The following is a 23,429-nucleotide window of genomic DNA, read 5'->3' as shown; positions in this document are numbered from 1 at the left end:
GGAACCACAGCGTGAGCCGACAGGGCCTTACAGATCAGACGTCAAGCCCCCCGACCTTACAGGGGAGGAAAGTGAGGCCTGCACTGGGTGAGCCACCCACTTAAGGCGGTGCGGTAGCCTAGAGGAGCGGCAGACTTCTCTTTCCCCATCCGCCGCCCCATCACTTGACGTTGCTGCCGGACCTCGGTACAAACCCAAGACAAAACGGGGCCCTTTGGAAAAAGTGAGATTTAGCGATCACTCTTAGGTAGCCATTCTAAGTACCTATCTAGATATTTACAAATTCATCTCCCAGGTAGGTAGAGTTCACTCAGAATTTACCCAACACCGTGCTTTGTGCTGGGGCCACATGCCACCTGTCTGTATAGTATGGCTGCTCTTTCTCCCTCTTCACAAATCTAGCTCTTTTTCCTTCAGGTCTCTTCTGAAGTAGCCCCTCCTCAGAAATGCTTCCCTTTTCAGGCACCCTCATACCACCGTGATTTTTTCCTTTATAGCACTTAGGATGAAGAGATTATTTTAGTTATGTATTTGTTTACTTGTTTGTTGTGTAGAATGTCAGCTCCATGGGAACCAGATCCTTTTATGTCTTCCTGTGCACCTATGCCACGCCCCCAGCATTCCCCTCCTACCACCACCTTCACCCGGCCTCCGCCTCTGTAGGAGGGCATTAAGTTTTCTGTCCCACAGAGGAAGGGCGCTTTAGAAAGGGTTAGTTCATCCTGGAAGAAAAACGATGTCGGATGCCAGCATAGTGTCATTTAAAGATACTGGAGGAATGGAGTGGGGGCGGTGAGGAGTTTCTTGGGCCTAGACAATGTAACTAGTTTTTGCAATAAAGCATGGTGGGGAAAGGAGAAAAGACACTTATTAAACATCTTTTGAAGTCGCTATCTATATCAGTCAGTTCTCCAGGGAAACAGAACCAATTGTGTGTGTGTGCGTGCCACACATATGTATATGTATATACACACAGTCATGGGGTTGCTTAACAACAGGGATATATTCTCAGACATGTATCTTTAGGCGATTTCATTGTTGTGCAAACATCACATACAAACCTAGATGGTATAGTCTATTATACATCTAGGCTGTATGGTATGGTCTATTGCTCCTAGGCTACAAACCTGTACAACATGTTACTATACTGAATACTGTAGATAATTGTAACAAAATGTAGTTTTATATCTAAACATAGAAAAGGTAGTATGTTGTGCTACAACGTTAGGACAGCTATGACATCACTAGGGAATAGGAATTTTTCACCTCCATTATAATCTTATGGGACACCACCAATATGTGACTGTGGTTGACTGAAGCATCGTTATCCAGCACATGACTGTGTGTGTGTATACAATTTTATATACACATACATTATATGTCTACACACACATATGTGGGGGAGAGAAAGAGAGGGAGGGAGAGAGAAAGAGAAAGAGAGAAAATACTTATTTTAAGGAATTATCACAGAAGATGGTGGGGGTTGACAAATTGGAGACCCAGGGAAGAGTTGTTGAATCCAAAGGCAATCTGGAAGCAGAATTTCTTCTCCCTTGAGGGACCTCAGTCATTTCTCTTAAGCTCTTCAACTGCTTGGATGAGGGCCGCCCATATTATTGAGGATAATCTGCTTTTTAAACTCTACTGACTTAAATGTTAATCACATCTAAAAAGTACCTCCACAGCAATATTTAGACTGGTGTTTGACTCAAACACTGGGTACCACAGCCTAGCCAAGTTGGCATACCAAATTAACCGTCACATTATCCCATCATGCCTGAGGGGCTCTCTGACCCTCAGTTTTCTGAGGATCAAATTTAAATTGAGGGATCTATCTTTATTTATTGGACCCATATAGCTCAAAGTATAATCATTTTCTCCCCAAAGGAACTAGACCTAGGGATAAGGGTAATTGCTTATTTCAGAGGAATGCCATCTGAATAAGAGGATAATTACATAGTAAGCTCTCTGTTCAAAAAATGTAAATATTAAAATTTGAACATCTAAATTCCATCTTGGTTTCCCCCACTGCCACTGCCCAATACCTGTTCTCTTTCAGTTGCAGTATGCAGAGGAATTCTAAGTTTAATATTAGTCTCAGCAAAATACAATGGTGAAGATGACTCTCTAGCATAACAATGGGTATGTGGTATTCCAAATACTTTTGGAATTCAGAGTGACTTTTGGCTATGTGCTCTTCAAAAAATTAATAATGAAGAACTGAGCATGTACTTTCACTTATATTACTTATTTTATCCTCACAGTGGCCTTTCAAAATTGGGATTATTACTCCTGTTTTACAGGTGAAAAGAATGAGGCCTAGAAAGGCTCCAATCTTGAACACTTCATGGCCAGCAAGAGCCAGGGCTGGAATCATCAGGCAGGCCTTTGGGCTACAAGCCTTGTGCCTTTTCTGTTGTCCCAAAGGCCAGGGTCAACGGGGGAGTGAGTTATCGTGGGTCACTTATGCAGACAAAATCACTGAATATTGGAAGTTTTTGGGGTTCTCTTCCACTGGCCTAAAAACCTGAGTTAATTTTGAGCTTTTTTTTTAACAGGGGTAAACAATTTTCTGTTTTAGATCAGCAAATTCATTGCATAGGCAGAGATAGGAGAGAAAAATCTTACTGAATATCCCTTGTCTTGTTCTCCTCCTCCCCCAACTTAATGTCCTATGACGCTAGCTTTATCCCTTAGGTAACTCTTGATTATCCAAATTTCATGAGAAACTTTCCTAACATTGCACATGCTCAAGCTCAAAACCCCAAAGTCATAAGAAAAAAGATACCATAAGCAAGAATAAAAAACAATTATTTGATCATATATGTCAAAAGATTAATTACTAGACTATATAAATAAACACATAATCCAGTAAAACAACAATCCATTAAAAAAGGCAAAGGATATAATAATTTATAGTAGAATATGTGCAAATGGTAAAAAATAAATGAAAAGATAATCTTCCTCATTAATAAACAAATGTAAATAGAAACAATGGCATATAACCACAAGTGTGGCAAAAAGAAAAAAGACTACTTTGACAAAGTTGTCAGGAAACAATCACTCTTACTATTACAACTGGCATAATTGTTTTGAAAGGCAGCATTAAGATATCTATCTAAACTGTATGTGCATATATGTACCCTTTGACTCAGCTATTCCACTATTTTAAGTATGTAAAGACATACACAAATAATGTATGGAAATATATATACACATATATATTATATAGTATATATAGTTCATATGTATATGTTTGTGTATATATCTATATACTTATATACACCCTTTGACTCAGCAATTCTATTCCTATAACTCATGTATGAAACATATATAATACATATGTTTATATACACATATGTACACACATATCTGTAAGTATGGGAAGATGTACACACATATGTACACATATATATACATACATATGTGTATATGTATTTTATGTATGGATACATATGTATATATGGATAGATTTTACACCCACAGACACATTTAGATATGTAACTTCAGCTAAAGCAATTCACTCCTATATAAATTGCTACAGATAACTTGTATAAGTATGCAGAAATGTTTCTTTATAGCAGTGTGTATTAGCAAACAAACTGCAAGAAAGAGAAAAACGATTGACATGCTTGTGAGGAGACTGTTTTTGTTGTTGTTGTTGTTAGGGCTCATTCATAAAATACAAAACTGTGCAGCCATAAAAAATAATGAAGTACATCTATATGCATTGACAATGGAAGTTGTCAAAGATCTATTGCTAATTAAAGAAAGCAAATGACAGAATAGTATGATCCCATTCATGTTTTCCAAATATGCATGCTGGGGGAGAGATGTTTGCAATTATATGTACATATATTTCTGGAAGGATGATTAAATATTTGTAATAGTGGTTACCTTTGGGTAGTAAGAATGAGGGTAGGAAAAATTTCAGATTTTTGCTTACTACTTTTTGCTTTCTGGACTATTTGAAAGTTTACCATGAGCAAGAATTATTAAATAACAACCACAGGAATATTGGGGCTCAAACCTAGAGATTCTAATTTTGTAGACCTGGAGCTGATCAACAAGTCTAAATGTTAAAACATCCTCATGGGTGATTCTGACATGGAGTCAGGATTGAGAAACAATTTTCTCAAATGGAAGGGGTTTTAAACTTGTTGCCCTCAAATGACTACTGAGGCAAACACCATTCTTGTAGACATAAGACATATTTGGGAGCAAATGTGTAATAAAGTGGTATGCTTCCCTAGAAAGGGGACAACCTTAAATCTTTCTGTTTATGGTGGCATTTAAACATATTAGAAACTACTAATTTTGGAATAGTCTTATTATGATAAGTCTAACTCTCAAAGGCAGTCCAGAGATTAGCAAATAATAGAGGATGATCAAATGTTTTTCAGAAAATATTATAGGTGGCACTTTGGCAGGAGATTCTGAGAATGGTGAAAGGGTACCTCTGTGCCCTAGGAAAGGTGATAGAGCTTAGAAACTCAGAACTCAGATGGAATGAGAAGCCATGCCATATACATCTTTCCAATAGTCACTCTCCAGAAGAAAACTCTGTGTTGACAATAATCTGCTGACTTGTCTGTGGGTTTGTGAACAGAAGAAACTGTTTCTTCTTTTATGTTTGTGTATTATTGCTTATAAATATATTCTAAAATATATAATAAACAATAACAGTACTTGCAGCTTAATTAAAGAAAAATGCAAGTATCTTATTTATACTAAGAGAAGAGAGAAACCTGAAGAACAATCTGGATTATCCTTACATATTTGGTTTGGGATTACATTGAGAGCTACCTAGATACCAGACACCCATTCTTGGTCCTGACTCCTACTCTGTTATCCATAGCTCAGTACCTAGTATCTGGTGCAGAAAGAAGTGGAATGGAATTATCAGGAAGACCCAGTTTTTAGCCAAGACTAAAAGGTTTTAGCCAAGGGGATGGAAGCATTTGTGTACAGATAGAAGGCAGATGGGAATTTGTTTAAAATGGAATGGAGACCCAGAGGTCACATAAGACAGGGTTCAGAGGAAGTAGCCCCAACAACATGATAAATAGAGAACATTGATAATGAGAGGATAGATTATGCATTTGGGGAGGAGGCCAAATATAAGAAATAAGACATGGTTTACTTACTGTAATTGGTCTTAAAGTTTTGAGTGGAACTCTGTTGTAAAATATTTTCTGTGCCAGAGCTGACTCCATGTATCTACTGGAAGTCTAATGCCAGGGGCTTCTGAGTGTGAAGTGGATTAATAGGTGTTTGGGGTCCTTTGTAAACCTCTAGTGTAATGTGAATAGCTGCGAGGTAGTCAGCGTGTCATCTTAATACATTGTTCTTAGTTCTTTTTCCAGCAAACTCTTTGTTTTACATTTAGTTCACACCGCAAATTAGTAAGTCAGGCTTGTTGCTTTTTGACCCATACATTAATTTACATTACTGTGCTTAATGTACAATCCGTGCCAATTGCATATTATTAATTAGTGGCACTAGTGTTATTTCAAATTTTCTTTTATTATGTAATTAATAGGGCCTATATGTGAAAGTTACTGTGTTTCTGTAAAATGAAGTATTTTTTTCCTTATGCAAGGAATGACATTAAAATCTTCTGAGTAGGGAATTTAAGAGGTAAGAAAGGAGTAAGTTCATTTGGATAGCTGAAATTGAGAAAAGTTTTATAGAAACTTTTCAGGTATGAAGGATAGTAGTAAAGTTACATGAGTTAGCACTCATATATTGAATTAGTTAAGGAACCAATGTGGGAATCTAGGTCTTCTATCTTCCAGTCAAGTCCTAGTTTCACTTTTCTTCATTCCCTCTTTCTTTCCTGTCGTTATAAGTAGACTAGGAAGATATTGAAAGTACTGAGGCTCAACTGTTGTTGCCCTTTTAAGTAATTTCTAAAATTAAAATTGTCTTATTTTCATATATGTGATTGTGTATCTAGGTATCTCTTTGTAGCTTAGTAATTGAACACTGTGAACTACACCAACCTAAGCATTATTCTCCAAGTTTTCATCAAATAACTAGACAGTTTCTGTTAATACTGAAAATGTAGTAAACGTGTCAGAATTTGGTTATGATTAGTTGCTGACATAAAACATAAGGGCAGACCTCGTTGTACTTTAGAAGATACTGGCTTTCACATTTGCCCCAGAAGGCAGTTCACATGAGTGCTTCTTCAGATAATGTCTCTAAGTTTTGCATATCATGAGTTCTACTTGCTCCACTTTTGAGAGTGGCAATGTATTGAACATTGTAAAAATTATGCTCTATGATTTAAAAAATCCGTCTCTGGTAAAGCATAAAAAGAAAATGAGTTTATGTTTCACTGTTTAAAATAATTGAGGGAGTAATTATAGAATCAGCAAAAAGAAAAAAAAGAACCCTACTGACTATTACATATCAATGCACACAGTGTGTTAATATTTTCAAAAAAGGGAGGGCAATCTCAATATAAGTGTAAATGAAATTAGTTTTTGTATGCATTTGCTGAAGGTCAGTTACCTAGCTTCATACAATAAATTATTTGGTGCTGGACACAGTATTGTGCTTGCATACTAGGGAAATAAAATGTCATGAAAGTATTCCTAAGTATACATTTTCCCAGAGGCGTTTGGGGTTTTATCAGTCTCGAGCTCTCCTCTTGAAACTATTTCATTCCTTAGTTATGAAATTACTAATTTTAACCATTTAAGGCACAGGAAATTTTACATAGATTTTGCTTTAACAGCAAAACACCCTTTAAAAAATTCATCCACTTAGGTGAAAAATAAAAGACAAAAATGAAGCCAAATGAATGTTATTAAATTTATAAATTTATTTAACTTTCCAGATCTTGTTGGAATAAATGTCAGGTAGCAGAATTTGTACAAACCTTGGTAATGTCTTAGGTTTAGATATGAACTTAACAGGTATACTTAATTTTCTGTAATTCTACAATGGAGCCAGAAGCAGGACTCATGAAAATAGTAACCATATGTTTTTGCATGTATCCTTCAAAGTGAAATCCTTAACAAATTTAACAGTATATATTAGGCTTCTGATGAAACAGCTAAACCTGTCTGCCAGGTGGCTTCGAAAATGGAATTAATTTTTACATGGCATTGGTAAGTTACTATTTCAATACAACCAGGTGGTAATTGATACCCAATAATGTTTTAGGTTTGCTTTATATCAAAAAAACTAACAAAACAAAAAAAGTGTAATATAGTACTGTGGGATCCACAATAACATTTTCTTTAGTTTCCCTTAATATCAGGTTGTCATTAGGAAAGATTCCACAAGTTATTTAAACTAGAAATGAAGTATCATGTTCCATATCTATTTCAAGGGATAATTTTTCATGACCCAGTATAATGCAACTAGCAAATTTAAATATCTTGGAATTTAAGATATAGAGGTCAAATTAAGGGATTTTATAAGCCAAACAGGAGATTTTAAATTATCAACTGACTTCTTTTATATAGAATGTTTTCTAGTAATTGTAAAATACTGTAACTTTAAAAATATTATTCTTGTAGCCTCTAATGATTGAGTGCTTAAGTGATAACTAGAAATATATTTTCTGTCCCTGTGCTTCAGTTTGAAAATGGAGGTTCCATTATCTTTGTTCCAAAAATTTGGGTTTTTATAGGTGTGTTGGGGGGGGTTATTCTCCATATTGTTGACATTTTAAAATAGTTTTCAAACAAGCTGTTTATATTTACTAGAAGTTAGAGAAAGAAAAGCCACCTTAGGAACTTACAAGAAAGATCATTGTGTATTTCTGCTTTTTTTTTTTTTAAGTTATCTTCATGTGTATCATTCATGATTTTGGATGACAAGCTGGTACAATGGGAAGAAAAGCAAGACAACCATAATCAGCTTTGGAACTAGATGCACTTACTTTGTGCATCCATGGAATGAATATCTTGTGACCTTTGGCAAGTTACTTGATATTTCTTTGCCTCATTGTCCTCATCTGGGAAACAATACTTATCTCTCAGGTTTAAATATTAAATTAGCAAATATATTTTAATGCATACCTGGCACAGATTATGTGTCAATAAACATATCCTTTCCCCAATAACATATGCTCTGATTCTCAACTAACTTTCCCCAGTAATATGTTCATTTTGGGAATAGGAATTGGTAGAGAAGTAAAGATTTGTGTATTCAACTCAAATGTACTCCTTCTTATAAGTCTCCACTCTCGAATTACTTGTTTCTGTTCCTTTTTTCTCTTTTAAATGTGTATCTAGTAGAATGAGCATTTAGAAGCATAATACATGTATACATTTTGTGTTTAATTTTCTATGGCATATGTAAGCAGTTTTTATGAATTGCTGGTATTGCTTATGAGCAATTATTACAAACGTTGAGAGAAGGGAACCCCTGTGAACCTTTAACATTTCTCAGGAGTTAGTGGTAAATCCATGAACATATATATATATTTTTTTAATTAATTATTTTTTTATTATTATACTTTAGGTTTTAGGGTACATGTGCACAATGTGCAGGTTTGTTACATATGTATCCATGTGCCATGTTGATTTCCTGCACCCATTAACTCGTCATTTAGCATTAGGTATATCTCCTAACATGAACATATATTTTTAAACTAAATTACCCACCTCTTGGAGTTCAATCTCTGTTAATTCTTTATTAAAGCAGTGAAGTATCAGTTGTTCCAATGATATAATGATCAAGCAATCCTGGAAATTAAATCCGAAAGCAGTGCACCTTTAGTTTGTTCAGTGATAGTAGGACGTCCCACGAGCCATCATATATTTTCAAGTTTTTATACTCAATCTATTTTTTCAGCAATCTTTTGGGAAATATCCCAAGATAATTTACTGCATAAGTGCATCTATCTTCTAAAAGACATTTGGAATATTTCTTAGTCTGACCTCTGCACCCTGAGACACTCTATAAAAGAAACAATCAGAAAAATTTAACAAAGAAATAAATAGGTTAAGAAGAAAGCAATCTAGGCGTTTGCACTGAATTTGCAACAGTGCTATTGCTACATTTAAGAGCTGTAGTTCTTCCTCACATTTTAACTGAGAGCCACTAGTTATAATATTACTTAAAATCTCCCCATTAAATAAGACAGTTGCTGAACAACTAAAAAGTACAAAATATCACAAAATCAAAAAGTAGCAAGTCATAAGGGGATTTCCGCATCCTAGCATGTGTGTGTGTGTGTGTGTGTGTGTATGAAAGAAAACGTTACAGTTAACCGTTACAATTGCTCTCACTCCACTCCACCACCTCATCCTGTGTAGTCTGCCTCCGGAACCCGCGGGAATCTCTCCTCAGTGTAGTAAGAGCAAAGGCCAGCACCCTGTGCATAGGTACTCTGCAGCGTCGTGATCCAGGGATTTTAGCATCTGTCGTCGCTTGCACATCCTGTCTTACCCCTCTGCTATCTGGTGGAGTTGGGCGCGGGTCTCCAGGGCTTCCACAGAGTGTCGTTTCGCATGTGACTTGCCATGCGCCCAAACTAAAGCGCCGCCGGGCCCTTACTGAAGCCCACCTCGGCCCTCGTCCACTTACTCCTCAGTCTTCAGGTTTTCCTTTCTGCTGCCAGGGCCTAAGTTGTGGGTTCACCATAACTCCTCAGCAGACAGTGGAGTGAATGCATCGACTGCCCCCACCCAAGTGCTAATCACTGCCTTCTCCCACTCAGCGCTGGAGTGGGAGATTCATCCATCAGAAGATTCGTAGCCACCAGGGCCGGTCAAGGATTTCATATGCACTTTCCCTCAGAAAACCCTGAAAAGCAAACGACCCCTGGAATGTCACACACTCCGAAATATCCCTGGAAATCTGATTCTCCGTGTTTCGCTTCATGGTGAGTGTCGAGGGCCAGATAAGACAAAGAAAAAAAATGTATGGAAGGTTATTCCCGGTCGGCTCCTCCTTCCTGTGAGTCTCAGACAGGCTTGCAGGCTTACAGGCTTTCCGCCGCTCCCCGTTGGCAGCCTTCACCGAATTAGGTGGGTGGGGGTGGGAAATTGGGTAAGAAAATAAAGTCGTTGTGGGCGGCTGCGGAACCTGGCGTCAGTCCCCCGTGGCCGCGCGCAGGTACCCTGCAACGTCGCGGTGGCCCCGCTCCTCGGCCAGGTCCACGGGCAGACGACCCCAGGCATCGCGCACGTCCAGCCGCGCCCCGGCCCTGTGCAGCACCACCAGCGTGTCCAGGAAGCCCTCCCGGGCAGCATCATGCACCGGTCGGGTGAGAGTGGCGGGGTCTGCGCAGTTGGGCTCCGCGCCGTGGAGCAGCAGCAGCTCCGCCACGCGGGCGCTGCCCATCATCATGACCTGCCAGAGAGAGCAGAGTGGTCAGAGCCAGGGTGAGGGCAGGTATGGGAGATGCCGGCCGGGGCAAGGCAGGTGGAGCCATTTAAAGAAACACCTATTTGTAAAGTATTCACCCAGTGCAGAGGTGTTCAGGTCTCTGGTGTCTGGTGTTTCTTCATTTGCTGATGCAATCCGCTTTCCCACCCCACCTTCAGGTTATACTCTACTCAGTACAAATTAAATGCCATTTTATTCTCTAAACGTGCAGAGACAAGAAAGTTGATGGTAAAGTGATGATCATCATTGTGGAAAAACAAATCTTGATTTCCATTGGAACATGGGAATCTATTTTGTTAAATGACTTATGGGCAGAGTTAAATTTATTCGGCTTTTGAAGTTTTAAATTATTTGCCTTGCTGACCCCTTCTCCATAATCCAGGTCTACAAATATTTATTAGGTAGTCAACTACTGTTTGTTAGAAGTTGGGAGTAATGGTTTAGGGGAGAAAATAAACAACTAAGTTTTTTTCTTTTTTTTTTTTTAATTTATTTAGTTCTCATAGCAAATCCCGTGTGGAAGGCTTCTGTTTGTCATGTGTCTGTGCTCATAACTGGATTGTAGTGTGATAATTTGAGCCAAAGTTGGAGATTAGAAGGGAAAGTAAATTAAATCATGCAAAATCTTGTAAAATTATAATAAATGATTTTTCCTTAACAGTTCTATCATTTTAAATTTAGACTGTAATATTTTTAATGTAACATAAAGCTATATTTATACACTACAGGATTTTATAATAGCTAAGATTTAAAAATGTTAAACAGTAAATATTTTGCTATATAAAAAGAGCTTGGGCCAGGCACAGTGGCTTATGCCTGTAATCCCAGCACTTTGGGAGGCCAAAGCAGGCGGATCACCTGAGGTCAGGAGTTCGAGACCAGCCTGGCCAACATGGTGAAATCCCGTCTCTACTACAAAAAAAAAAAATTAGCTGGGCATGGTGGGGCGTGCCTGTAGTCCCAGCAACTCAGGAGACTGAGGCAGGAGAATTGCTTGCATCCTGGAAGACGTTGCAGTGAGCTGAGATTGCGCCACTGCACTCCAGCCTGTCCAACAGAGTGAGGCCTCATCTCAAAAACATTAAATAAATAAATAAATAAATAAATAGAGCTCGGATGTTAGCAGTCAATCAGGATTATGCATAACTTAGAAAAAATGATGTTTTGCAGGAGTAATCCTATAGCAGCCATTTGTGTACATGAACATTATGAAAACATTTGCTGTCATATTTTAAGTTAATTATAAGACAATTTTTGGTAACTGTCTAAGTCTAAAATCGAGTCATTTGTTATGGGTTTATGTACTCTAAAATATACCATTTAATTGAAAGGCAGTATACTTCTCATGTTTTGTTGGCGTGTTTCATTAATATTAGAAATGTTCATTTCATCTCTTAAAAACCGTGGTAAGTTATATCTACTAGTGATGTCAGGATATTTTACATAGAAAAAAGAGGGGAAAATAGCTGTTCTTAGTATTTCAGAAAATGGTGAATTACATATATAACTTGTTTTTATAATTAATAGAATTTTAAGTTTTTAAGAAGCACTTTACAATATTTTTGCTCCTTTAAAAATCCCTTATTTGTTATATCATTATTCTAAGAATTCAAAAGAAATGAACACTTCTTCAAAATCTACACTATTAACAAGATCCCTTAATATTAGCTTAGTTTTGGAGGGTGATAGTGAGGTGAGTACTGAATATGACCAGTAGCCAACGGTAAAGTACAAAAGCATTGTCCTAGATTGTAAAAGAAATTAAAAATATCAGTACTTATTAAAGCAGGATTCGTAGTTAAACATTTAATAAGTGTATTTTAACAATGAAGATAAGGATGCATTATTTATGAAGATCCTTTGCCATTCAAAAAGGACCTAACAGTTGCTGCAGGAATATTTTTGTAATATGGGCACTGAGTATGATAATTAAAGAATGAGAAACCTATAGAACTATGTATTTTTTCTCTTATGCATCACTCATAAGACGCTGTTAACATAAAAAATACTAAGTACTGTGGTTGAGGAATCCCGTCTCATTCCTTTGAATTCAATTAGCCTCTATGAGAAAACAATACAACAGATTTCATATAGTAGCTTAGAAGTTTACATTGATTTTTTTCCATGTACTATGATTTTGTGGAATTCCTTAAATCCAATCTAGAATGTGTAACTTATAGTTTACTTATCTTTATCGTTGAAAGCAGACAGACAAGATAATCTTCCTCCCTAAATAACCTTTCCTTTTCTCCTTTTCTCCCCAATTTAGTCTATTCCTTGCATCATGAGATCATCATTCCTTGATCATGAGATGGCAGAACAAAAACCACTAAAAAAAGCGTAAACAGTGGGTTTTTCAATGTCTCTCTTTAGGATTTTTGCTGGGTAAAAGCCTGTTTTACGCGTGGAATGCACACCTCCGGCCAACGGAGGCTCCTGTATAAATCTACATTGGCGATCTAGGTTCCAGCCCCGATCCGCCGAGGCGGCGCCCCGCGTTCGCGCGCCCCCTGCCGGCGAGGCCCTGGGGCCCCAGCTACCTGGATCGCGCGCCTCCCGAAGCGGTTGACTCCGTTGGGATCCGCGCCGGCTTCCAGGAGCTGTCGCACCTTCTCCACTAGTCCCCGCGCCGCGGCGCTGGCCAGGCCCTCATCGCTGCCGCCCCCACTGGGCATGCCCTTGTTCTCCTCGCGCATTCCGCAGCCCCCAGACGCGCAGCGGCCCGGATAATCCACCGTTGGCCGTAAACTTAACGACACTCCTCCCTTCTTTCCCACGCTGCTCCGGCGCACTCTCCCCTTCCTAGGAGAGCTGGGCTCAGCTTCATTACCCTCCCGCCGTCCTTCTGCGGCTTGGGGCCCCGTGCAATGGCCGAGCGGCCGGTCGTTAGCTCCGGGCTTTTCCTGGCGCTCAAGAACCAGCGGGCGCGACTGGATTGCTTCTGGGAAAAAGCGCCTAGCGCGGCCGCAGCCGAGCTCAAAGCCGCTCTGGCCGCAGGGTGCGGACGCGTCGCAGAGTCCTCACTGCCCCGCCTCGTTCTGGCAGAGTGGGGAGCCAGCCGGCAAAGAATTCCGTTTTCAGCTGGGCCAAGGGGCCGGCGTCTCCCCACCCCCTTAGGCTCCGCCCCCTGTCCGCTGTGCTCGCCGGGAGGCCAGGCCCGGGCCGACGCGTCACGAGGGCGGGGAAGCCTGCCCAAAGGTGCTGGGACGCATGCGCCAGAGACTGGGCCAGGGAGCCGCCAGAAATGCCGGCTGCACTGCTTGCTGGCTGTCCAGTAAAGCCAAGGCTAATATTTTGGGAGTGTTGACCACTGCCCTCAGCTCCTAATCCCCAGTAGGCGGAGCAGAGGATTTCTGTTCCTTCAGCCTTAGGCCAGTTGGTTGCACTGTGGAGACGTTGGTGGCTCCCTTGTGGCCGAGAGAAAGGCATTCAAAATAACTCCGTCTTTCTTCAGATGTCTGAAAGCGACAGCTCTGCACCTGTCATACAAGTTAAATTCATTCCCAGGCAGTACTTGAACTTCACAAGTTTCATAACTTGTATCAACCTTAGCAATTTTCTCTTGGATGTGTCTTTCTATTTGAATTAGTCAACCATAAAAATAGAGAAAAATCCCGAGAATCATGTTTTGCATGTGCTTTTTAGTTCTTTCCATTTTTGCATTATGGATACAACCTTTAAAAGAGAAAAAAACTAGTTCGAGATTGAGAGTGGCAACCTGGCTACATAAGACAAAAAAAAAATTATACTTTAAGAATCTGAGATCTGAGTTTCATCATATTTGTACAGTAAATCTTTGTTTGCATTCTTACCTATTTAAACCCACTTTGTCAAGTATCTTATTTTTATTTATCATGAATAATAAAGGAAATTTATGCGGAAATAATGAGACATCATAAGAGAGGGGTGTGGTGCTGGGCTTGTCATTAAACAGGCTGAACCTGTCATTAAATTCTCTTCTGAAGATCTAAATGCCAAGTGCTTTTTTTCCCCTTCCTAATCTTCCTAGGTGAGTTTGAATCAACATTTATTACTTTAAATATTTAAAACATTTCAGCGCATGCTACCTTGGATAGGAAGAGAACCACAAGTTATGGATTTGTTGCCTAAAAACTTTGGTAAGGAAGTGCATAAGTGGACCTCTCCTAAAAGTGAACAATTTTTGTTTACAGAATCATTTTGGTTCAGAGTGCTGAGGAAGACAAAGTCTTAACAGGAGGGCAATTGCTTGTATATTGCAAAATGAGAGTCTTCACATGTTTTTTTTAGGATACCTTGGCTCTGACTCCTCATCCCCTAAATCCCTGTAGAATTAAAGAAATCTCTTTCGTTTAAAGGCAGTGGGGCCCATGGAAGTGGTGGTTAGGGCTGAAAATCTACTGACAGAGCTTCAACAGAGCTGAAATCCACCTGGACAGGGAAGGGAACCAGGTAGCATGAATAACAATTTCTTTTTCTTTGCCATCCAACCCCCATTTCCTAGTCTTCAGTTTCTTAATTTCTCTACCTTTTACTCTTATGCTCTTGCTTTGACCTTTGAGTTTCTCTGAAACTTATCAGAAAAGTTAGGACAAGATATCTGAGCCAATTCCTGAGTCATTTTCTTAGGTAGTAAATATGTCTGAAAAATGAAAGCTGTTTGGAGTTGATAAGGAAATGGAAGATAATGTTTTTCTTTGAGGGGGACATAAAGAATGGTGATAGGGAAAGAACCAATGACTAAGTAGAATGACTGAGAATCTTCCACGAGGCAGATGTGTGAGCTTCGCGAAGCAAGTTGACTGAATGAAAAACAGCTTTGGGTAGGGAAAATGTTGCCGGGGGCATTCGCGCTTACTAGCACCACGGACAGCGCTTTACTTATACTCATGCCTGGGTGGTCCTAACCAGCTCCAGACAGAATTCTAAAGCTTCACACTTGATCTTCCAAAGCCCCTTTTCTCCCGTCAGATAGAAATGACATTATGGAAGCTCAGTGAATTTCTTTGAAAAACCAACCTGCTCAACCTGGTTTTCAAATATGATTGGATTTTATCTAATATTCTCTGTATAAAGAATATTCTATAGTCTATATTTGGAAGAAGAGAAGAGAAATCAAACTTATTGTGTACTCTGTACCAAGTGCTCTACAACTGTTGTTTCATTTAACACTCATAAAACTCCTCTGTGGCATGTGTCCATATTTCAATTTTACAGACAAGCCAAAAGGATCAGAGAAGTTGAGTGACTTGTATACTAGCTAATCATTGTTGGAGGTGGGTATAACTTTTGCGATTTCAGAGTCTTTTTACCCTTTATACTACATAGTGTTTTTTTTTATCAGCTGTCATGGTAGGCTTAACTGGAAAAAAGTAATAAACTGGCTTATAATTATTTTTCGGTCTACACTGTGTTTTCCAGATGGCTCACCTCACAGCACACCCTCAACAGACTTCAAAGATGACATTTCACATGTAATACAATAGCACATTTGTCTTGGACAATAGAGTGAGATTATGAAACATTTTACCTCTCTTTGAAACCCAGCTGTCTCTAGGGTGAAACACAATCTATTGTTAATGCTTTAAACACATTTAAAAGGTGAAGTGGATGGGAACACACTGGGCAGCTGAAACGTGGAATTGTCAGAGCCATGTCTTTTAATAAGGTGGAGAATTTATAATTGAGAAGAAAGAGAAAGTTAATGGTAAATTGGCATAGAATTTTGGAGGTCCGTAGAAGGGAATGAGTGGTATCCATTCCAATGTTGCACGTAACTCAGATCACTAGTAATAATGTTTTTATATTCTACTTGGTGAAATTGTCTGTATATGACCTTGATATAAAAGTATGAATAGATCCGCCATCCTCTTTTTCTTCAGCGAGGCGGCCAAGCTGCAAACACAGAGATGCAGATCTTTGTGAAGACCCTCATGGGCAAGACCATCACCCTTGAGGTCGAGCCCAGTGACATCATTGAGAATGTCAATGCCAAAATTCAAGACAAGGAGGGTATCCCACCTGACCAGCAGCGTCTGATATTTGCTGGCAAACAGCTGGAGGATGGCCGCACTCTCTCAGACTACAACATCCAGAAACAGCCCACCCCGCACCTGGTGCTGCGCCTGTGAGGTGGCATTATTGAGCCTTCACTCTGCCAGCTCGCCTAGAAATACAACTGAAACAAGATGATCTGCCATAAGTGCTATGCTCGCCTGCACCCCTGTGCTGTCAGTTGCCACAAGAAGAAGTGTGGCCACACCAACAACGTGCTCCCCAAGAAGAAGGTCAAATAAGGCTCTTCCTTCCTCAGAGGGCAGCCTCCTGCCCAGGCCCCATGGCTCTGGAGCCTCAATAAAGTGTCCCTTTCATTGAGTGGAAAAAGAAAAGTATGAATACAACTAGTTGACTGGCCAAGAGAAACAGTGACCTAACCTTGCCCTCATTTATGCGCACTTTTGCATATGGTTAGGTCTAAGATAGTGTTTATAAGTGAGAAGAGAAGGAAATTCATAATCACTTTTGGGGCTTTTTCAAATTTTTTATGTCACACCTTCCCACCATGAGGTTTGATTTTCTCCATTTTATGAGTTGGGATTTATTGCTCCATGATCCACAGTATATCCACTTCTATATTCCCATGTGTTTTTCAAGATTAATTAAATGGTGGACTTGTTCATCATTTTAGCATCCATATTAGTTTGCTAGGGCTGCCATAACAAAATACCACAGACTGAGTAGCTTAAACAACAAATATTTATTTTCTCAGAGTTTTAACTTCTCCTGAGGCCTCTCTTTTTGACTTGCACATGGCCATCCTGCTGCTGCCTCTTCACATAGTCATCCCTCTGTGCACACATGCCCCCGGATCTCTTGTGTGTGTCCAAATTTCCTCCTCTTTTGAGGACACCAGTCAGATTGGATTAGGGCCCACCCCAATAGCCTTATTTTAACTTAGTCACTTCTTTAAGGGCTCTATTTCCAAATACAGTCAAATTGTGAGGTATTGGGGTTAGGACTTTAACATAAAAATTTTGAGGTGACAGAATTTAACTCATAACAACAGCATCTAAATTATTACACATTTTACTTTTCATTTCTTTTAAAACTGTTATTAATAATTTATTCATTTGAATAAGGATTAAAATAAGGCTAGGACATTGAAATTGGTTGAAATTGCTACCAGTCTCTTATCTCTCTCTCTCTCTCTTTTTTTTCTTATAAGGGACAGGTTTCATTCACCTTGTCAACCAGGCTGGAGTGCAGTACTGTGAGTAAGGGTCACTGCTGCCTCGAACTCCTGGGCTTAAGGGATCCTCCAGAGTAGCTGGGACTACAGGTGTTGGCCACCGTGACTGGCTAATATTTTTGCTTTTTTGAAGAGATGAAGTCTTGCCATCTGGCCCAGGCCGGTCTTGAACTCCTGGGCTCACACAATTCTTTCACCTCAGCCTCCCAAAGTACTGGATTGCAAGTGTGAACCACTGCACCTAGCCTCTTGTTTCCTCTTAATCTACAGTTTCCCCCTTTCACCTTCTTTTTTTCTTTTCTTTCAATTTATCTATTGCAGAAATTGGCTTTATCTGTAGTTTTCTAAAGCTTGGATTTTGCCGAATGCTTCTTTATAATGATACTTAACATTTTTCTTTGTCATTTGTATTTCTCATAATTTATTATTTAGGCCTAGAGTCTGTATGTGATTCAGGTTTGATATTTGGGCAAAAGTATTTAATAAGTGGTATTACGTACTTTCACCAAGAGACACATAATATGGTTGTCTCTATGATTCTAGCAGCCATGGATAATTATTTCATAGATTATTATTTTCCTGGGGATGGCAAAATGGTGATATTCTAATTTTACTATCCCTTCATTTACTAGCTGGAATGTCTTTTTAAATTATTTATTTATTTATTTATTTATTTATTTATTTATTATTTGAAACAGAGTCTTGCACTGTCACCCAGGCTGGAGTGCAGTGGTGTGATCATAGCTCACTGCAACCTGCAACTCCCAGGCTCAAGTGATCTTCCCACCTCAGCTTCCCCAATAGCTAGGACTACAGGCACGCATCACCTGGCTAATTTTTAAATTTTTTGTAGAGACGAGGGTCTTGCTTTTTTGCCCAGGCTGGTCTCGAACTCCTGGGCTCAAGTGATCCTCCTGCTTCAGCCTCCCAAAGTGTTGGGATTACAGACATAAGCCACTGTGCCTGGCCTGGAATATTTCTATATAGAAAGTTCTCTTCATTATCTACTTCATCGCTTTCAGGTATATATAAGAAAGACAGGATAAACCACTAGATTTTGAAATGTATTTATAAATTTTCAAAATAATGAGTTGAGTCTCTAGCATCTTTCAAAGGTGACTAATGATTTTAACATTATTACTATAAACCTATAGATTTAAACATAATTGCTATGTTTCAACCCATTATAGTTATTATTCCTGTTGATGATCAAGCTCTATCTTTGGCCAGTGGGAGCCTCTGCAAATTGATTACTGAATCTTTTTGACATGGAACTATTAGTCTTTGACAAAATCTTTGATTTCTGGTATGACAATATATTCCAGTTTTATCTTATACACTTCCAGTCCTATACATAATATTAACTATTTTTCAAAGAATTACTGGTTTTATTTTTAGTGGGAAATGGTATTTAAAATAAGGAAGTCAGCCAGGCGCAGTGGCTCACGCCCGTAATCTCAGCACTTTGGGAGGCCGAGGTGGGCAGATCACAAGGTCAGGAGTTCGAGACCAGCCTGGCCAATATGGTGAAACCCCATCTCTACTAAAAACAAACAAAATTAGCCAGGCATGGTGGCACACGCCTGTAGTCCCAGCTACTCGGGAAGCTGAAGCAGAAAAAAATAAATAAAATAAGGAAGTCTGTCTATATGGGTTATCCACCTCTTTTTTAGGGCTCAACCTACCCCTTTCACACAAACCCAACTGAATTCGGACTCTATATGTGCTAGGCAAGTTTGAGCTTTTTCAGGTGTACACACAGGGTTTACTGAACTCTGGCATATAATAGTTTATTTATTCATTTTATCAAGTTTTGTCCTATCATTGAAACTCATTCTTGAATAAAGTTATTATATATAGTTCAGTTACAGCAGAGACCCCATTTTGAAAACATTATGTCAACATTGGCTTGTGTACCTTGTCACATCAGTAATGTACAGTTCTCATTTACCAGAAATTTTTATATGAACGACATATTGAAGTTATTAAATTAATGAATTCTGCCAAGGTATTGGTATATATTTGTTTATTATAAGCATTTAAAAACAAAGGAATCTTTTAGAGTTGAAGATAATTTAATGGGCCATTGCATGCAAAGAGGTGTTGCATTAGTAACTTAAGCTACTGCTGAAACAGCTTTATGCTTGAATTAGATATGTTGATGGAGCCAATAATTACTTGTTAAATTTGTGTATCCAGACTCTCTTCTGCTCTGTTTTTAATGGATCTAGTGTTAATGTTAGAATCTAGCGCATTTCACAACTGTTGCTATTATAGATGGAATATCAGGAGGGGTAGTGAGGTATTGAGATAGATGAAAACATTTTCTAAAAGTGGCTCACACCTGTAATCTCAGCACTTTGGGAGGCTGAGGTGGGTGGATCACCTGAGGTCAGGAGTTCAAGACCAGCCTGACCAACATGGTGAAACCCTGTCTCTACTAAAAATACAAAAATTAGCTGGGGGTGGTGGCAGGCATCTGTAATCCGAGCTACCTAGGAGGCTGAGGCAGGAGAATCGCTTGAACCCAGGAGGCACAAGTTGAATTTTCTCCACAGCTTTGGATCCTGATGACTTTTTTTTTTATTGTTACTTTCAACTTCCTTGCCTTGACTGAAGCCATACTTACATATTACTGATAACATATGCCATGGGCCGGGTGTGGTGGCTCATGCCTGTAATCCCAGCACTTTGGGAGGCCGAGGCGGGCAGATCACCTGAGGTCAGCAGTTCAGACCAGCCTGGCCAACATGGCGAAACCCCGGCCAAGATGGAGAGAAGTAGACTGCTTTAAGACATATTTAAAGAATAACATCAGCGCTTAGCAATGAACTGGAGATGGAAGATGAGGGAAGGGAAGTTGTTAAGCAGGTTTTCACAATGAGAGGTTGTGATCATGGTCACCAAGATAGGGAATGCTGGATGAGGATGCAGTTTAAGGTGAAGATTATGAGTTCAGGTTCAGCAAACCTGAACTTGAGGCGTGGTGAACTATCAAGGTGGAGATATCCAATGAAAGTTAGAGAGAGGGGTCTAGAGCTCAGAGAGGAGTGTGTATCCCTAATTTAGACTAATTTACACTAACAGCTGTAGTAATGCAATTTTCTCTATACTGAAATGCAGACATTTGAGTACAGAAAATTAGCAGACATTTGAATATAGAAGAAAGATTTACTTTTTTCAGAAAAAGAATAGTAAAGTATAAAGAATAATATTTAATCCTAGGAATTAATTCCAAACCCTTTTAAAAAAAACTTTTAAGTTCAGGGGTACATGTGCAGGTTTGTTACATAGGTTAAACTGTCGTGGGGGTTTGTTGTACAGATTGTTTCATCACCCAGGTATTAAGTCTAGTACTCATTAGTTATTTTTCCTGATTTTCTCCCTCCTCCCACCTTCCACCTTCTGATAGGCCCCGGTGTGTATTGTTCCCCTCTGCATGTCCATGTGTTCTCATAATTTATCCTCCACTTATAAGTGAGAACATGTCGTATTTGGTTTTCTGTTCCTGCATTAGTTTGCTAAGGATAATGGCTTCCAGCTCCATCCATGTCCCTGCAAAAGGACATGCTATTGTTCTTTTTTATGGCTGCATAGTATTCCATGGTATATATGTACCACATTTTCTTTATCCAGTTTATTACTGATGGGCATTTATATTGATTCAATTTTTTTTGGCTATTGTGAATACTATTGCAATGAACATACACATGCAAGTGTCTTCATAATAGAATGATTTATATTCCTTTGGGTACATACCCAGTAATGGGATTGCTGGGTTGAATGGTATTTCTGTCTTTAGGTCTTCAAGGAATCATCACACCGTCCCCCATAATGGCTGAACCAATTTACACTCCCACCAACAGTGTCTGAGTGTTCCTTTTTCTCCACTACCTCAATAGCATCTGTTATTTTTTTTGACTTTTTAATAATAGCCGTTCTGACTTGTCTGAGATAGTATCTCATTGCGGTTTTGATTTGCATTTTTCTAATGATCAGTTGATGTTGAACTTTTCTTCATATGATTGTTAGCCACATGTATGTCTTCTTTTGAACAGTGTCCGTTCATGTCCTTTGCCCATTTTTTAATAGGGGTGTTTTATTCTTGTAAGTTTGTTTAAGGTCTTTATAGATGCTGGATATTAGACCTTTGTCAGATGCGTAGTTTAAAGAAATGTTCTCCCATTCTGTAGGTTGTCTGTTTACTCTGTTGATAGTTTCTTTTACTGTGCAGAAGCTTTTTAGTTTAATTAGATTCCATTTGTCAATTTTTGCTTTTGATGCAATTGCTCTTTGTGTCTTCCTCATGAAATCTTTGCCTGTGCCTATGTTCTGAATGGTACTGCCTAGACTGTCTTCCAGGGTTTTGATAGTTTTGGGTTTTACATTTAAGTCTTTACTCTATCTTGAGTTAATTTTTGTATATGGTGTAAGGAAGGGGTTCAGATTTAGTCTTCTGCATATGGCTAGCCAGTTATCCCAGCACCATTTATTGAATAGGGAATCTGTTCGCCATTGCTTGTTTTTGTCAGGTTTGTTGAAGATCAGATAGTTGGAGGTGTGTAGTCTTATTTCTGGATTCTCTATTCTGTTCCCTTAGTCTGTGCCTGTTTTTTTTGTTTTCTTAACTTTTATTTATTTATTTATTTATTTATTCATTCATTTATTTTTACCAGTGCCATGTTGTTTTGGTTGCTGTAGCCCTGTAGTATAGTTTGAAGTCAGGTAATGTGATGCCTCCAGCTTTGTTCTTTCTGCTTAGGATTGGCTTGGAAAATTAGGGCAATTTTTGGTTCCATATGACTTTTAAAATAGTTTTTTCTAGTTCTATGAAGAGATTCAGTGGTAGTTTCATAGGTATGGCACTGAATCTATAAATTGCTTTGGCCAGCATGGCCATTTTCACGATACTTATTCTTCCTATACATTAGCATAGAATGCTTTTCCATTTGTTTGTGTTATCTCTGATTTCCTTGAGTAGTAGTTTATAGTTCTCCTTGTAGAGATTTTTTTTTTGTATCCTGAGACTTTGCTGAAGTTGTTTATCAGCTTAAGAAGCTTTTTGGCTGAGACAATGGGGTCTTCTAGATATAGGATCATGTCACCTGCAAACAAAGGTAGTTTGACTTCCTCTCTTCTTATTTGGATGCCTTTATTTCTTTCTCTTGCCTGATTGCCCTGGCCAGAATATTCAATACTATCTTGAATAGAAGTGTTGAATAGAAACTAATGCTGGAAGTATTAGTTTCAAAGAACTTCTTGATTTCTGCCTTAATTTAATTGTTTACCCAAAAGTCATTCAGGAGCAGGCGTTTCACTTTCCATGTAATTGTATGGTTTTGAGTGAATTTCTTAGTATTGATCTCTAATTTGATTGTGCTGTGGTCTGGCAGACAGTCTGTTATGATTTCCATTCTTTTGCATTTGCTGAGGAGTGTTTTTCTTCCAATTATGTGATCAATTTTAGAGTATGTGCCATGTGGTAATGAGAATAATGTATATTCTGTTGTTTTTCACTGGAGAGTTTTGTATATATCTATCAGGTTCATTTGATCCAGTGTAGAGTTCAGGTCCTGAATATCTTTGTTAATTTTCTGTCTCGGTGATCTGTCTAATATTGTCACTGGGGTGTTAAAGTCTCCCACTATTATTGTGTGGGAGTCAGTCTCTTTGAAGGTCTGTAAGAACATGATTATGAATCTGGGTGTTCCTGTGTTGGGTGCATATATATTTAGGATAGTTAGATTTTCTCATTGAATTGAACTCTTTACCATTATGTAATGCCCTTCTTTGTCTTTTTTGTTCTTGTTAGTTTAAAGTCTGTTTTGTCAGAAACTAGGATTGG

General features: G+C 38.8%; 1 protein-coding gene, 1 long non-coding RNA gene and 1 pseudogene across 4 annotated transcripts in view; 2 read left to right on the top strand and 1 right to left on the bottom strand.

Moving 5' to 3' along the window:
• Positions 1 to 23,429, top strand: part of LOC134731463 (uncharacterized) — a 57,949-nt gene that overhangs the window by 1,851 nt on the left and 32,669 nt on the right. Inside the window, exon 4 of one of the 3 annotated variants that reach the window (XR_010113754.1) lies at positions 14,694 to 14,787. The exons of the other annotated variants lie outside the window; for them this stretch is intronic. This is a non-coding gene — a long non-coding RNA (uncharacterized lncRNA). The remainder of the gene's footprint in view (positions 1 to 14,693; positions 14,788 to 23,429) is intronic. 3 annotated transcript variants of the gene reach the window in all.
• On the bottom strand, positions 7,879 to 13,601 carry CDKN2B (cyclin dependent kinase inhibitor 2B). Its single transcript, XM_055294076.2, has 2 exons — positions 12,897 to 13,601; positions 7,879 to 10,320 (listed from the first exon to the last, which is right to left on the bottom strand). The coding sequence occupies exons 1-2, from the start codon at positions 13,050 to 13,052 to the stop codon at positions 10,060 to 10,062; spliced, it is 417 nt and encodes a 138-aa protein (XP_055150051.1). The 5' UTR covers positions 13,053 to 13,601; the 3' UTR covers positions 7,879 to 10,059.
• Positions 14,349 to 17,017, top strand: LOC129490316 (ubiquitin-like; annotated as a pseudogene).

Source organism: Symphalangus syndactylus, chromosome 9 (genome assembly GCF_028878055.3).
Source record: "Symphalangus syndactylus isolate Jambi chromosome 9, NHGRI_mSymSyn1-v2.1_pri, whole genome shotgun sequence".
NCBI lineage: Eukaryota > Metazoa > Chordata > Mammalia > Primates > Hylobatidae > Symphalangus > Symphalangus syndactylus.
The sequence above is the reverse complement of the archived record's forward strand: the minus strand, read 5'-3'. Positions and strand labels throughout refer to the sequence as shown.

Coding starts and splice junctions, on each gene's coding strand:
- CDKN2B (XM_055294076.2), bottom strand. CDS start 13,052: ATGCGCGAGGAGAACAAGGGCATGCCCAGTGGGGGCGGCAGCGATGAG. Junction 10,321..12,896: donor TCGGGAGGCGCGCGATCCAG/GTAGCTGGGGCC, acceptor TCTCTCTGGCAG/GTCATGATGATGGGCAGCGC.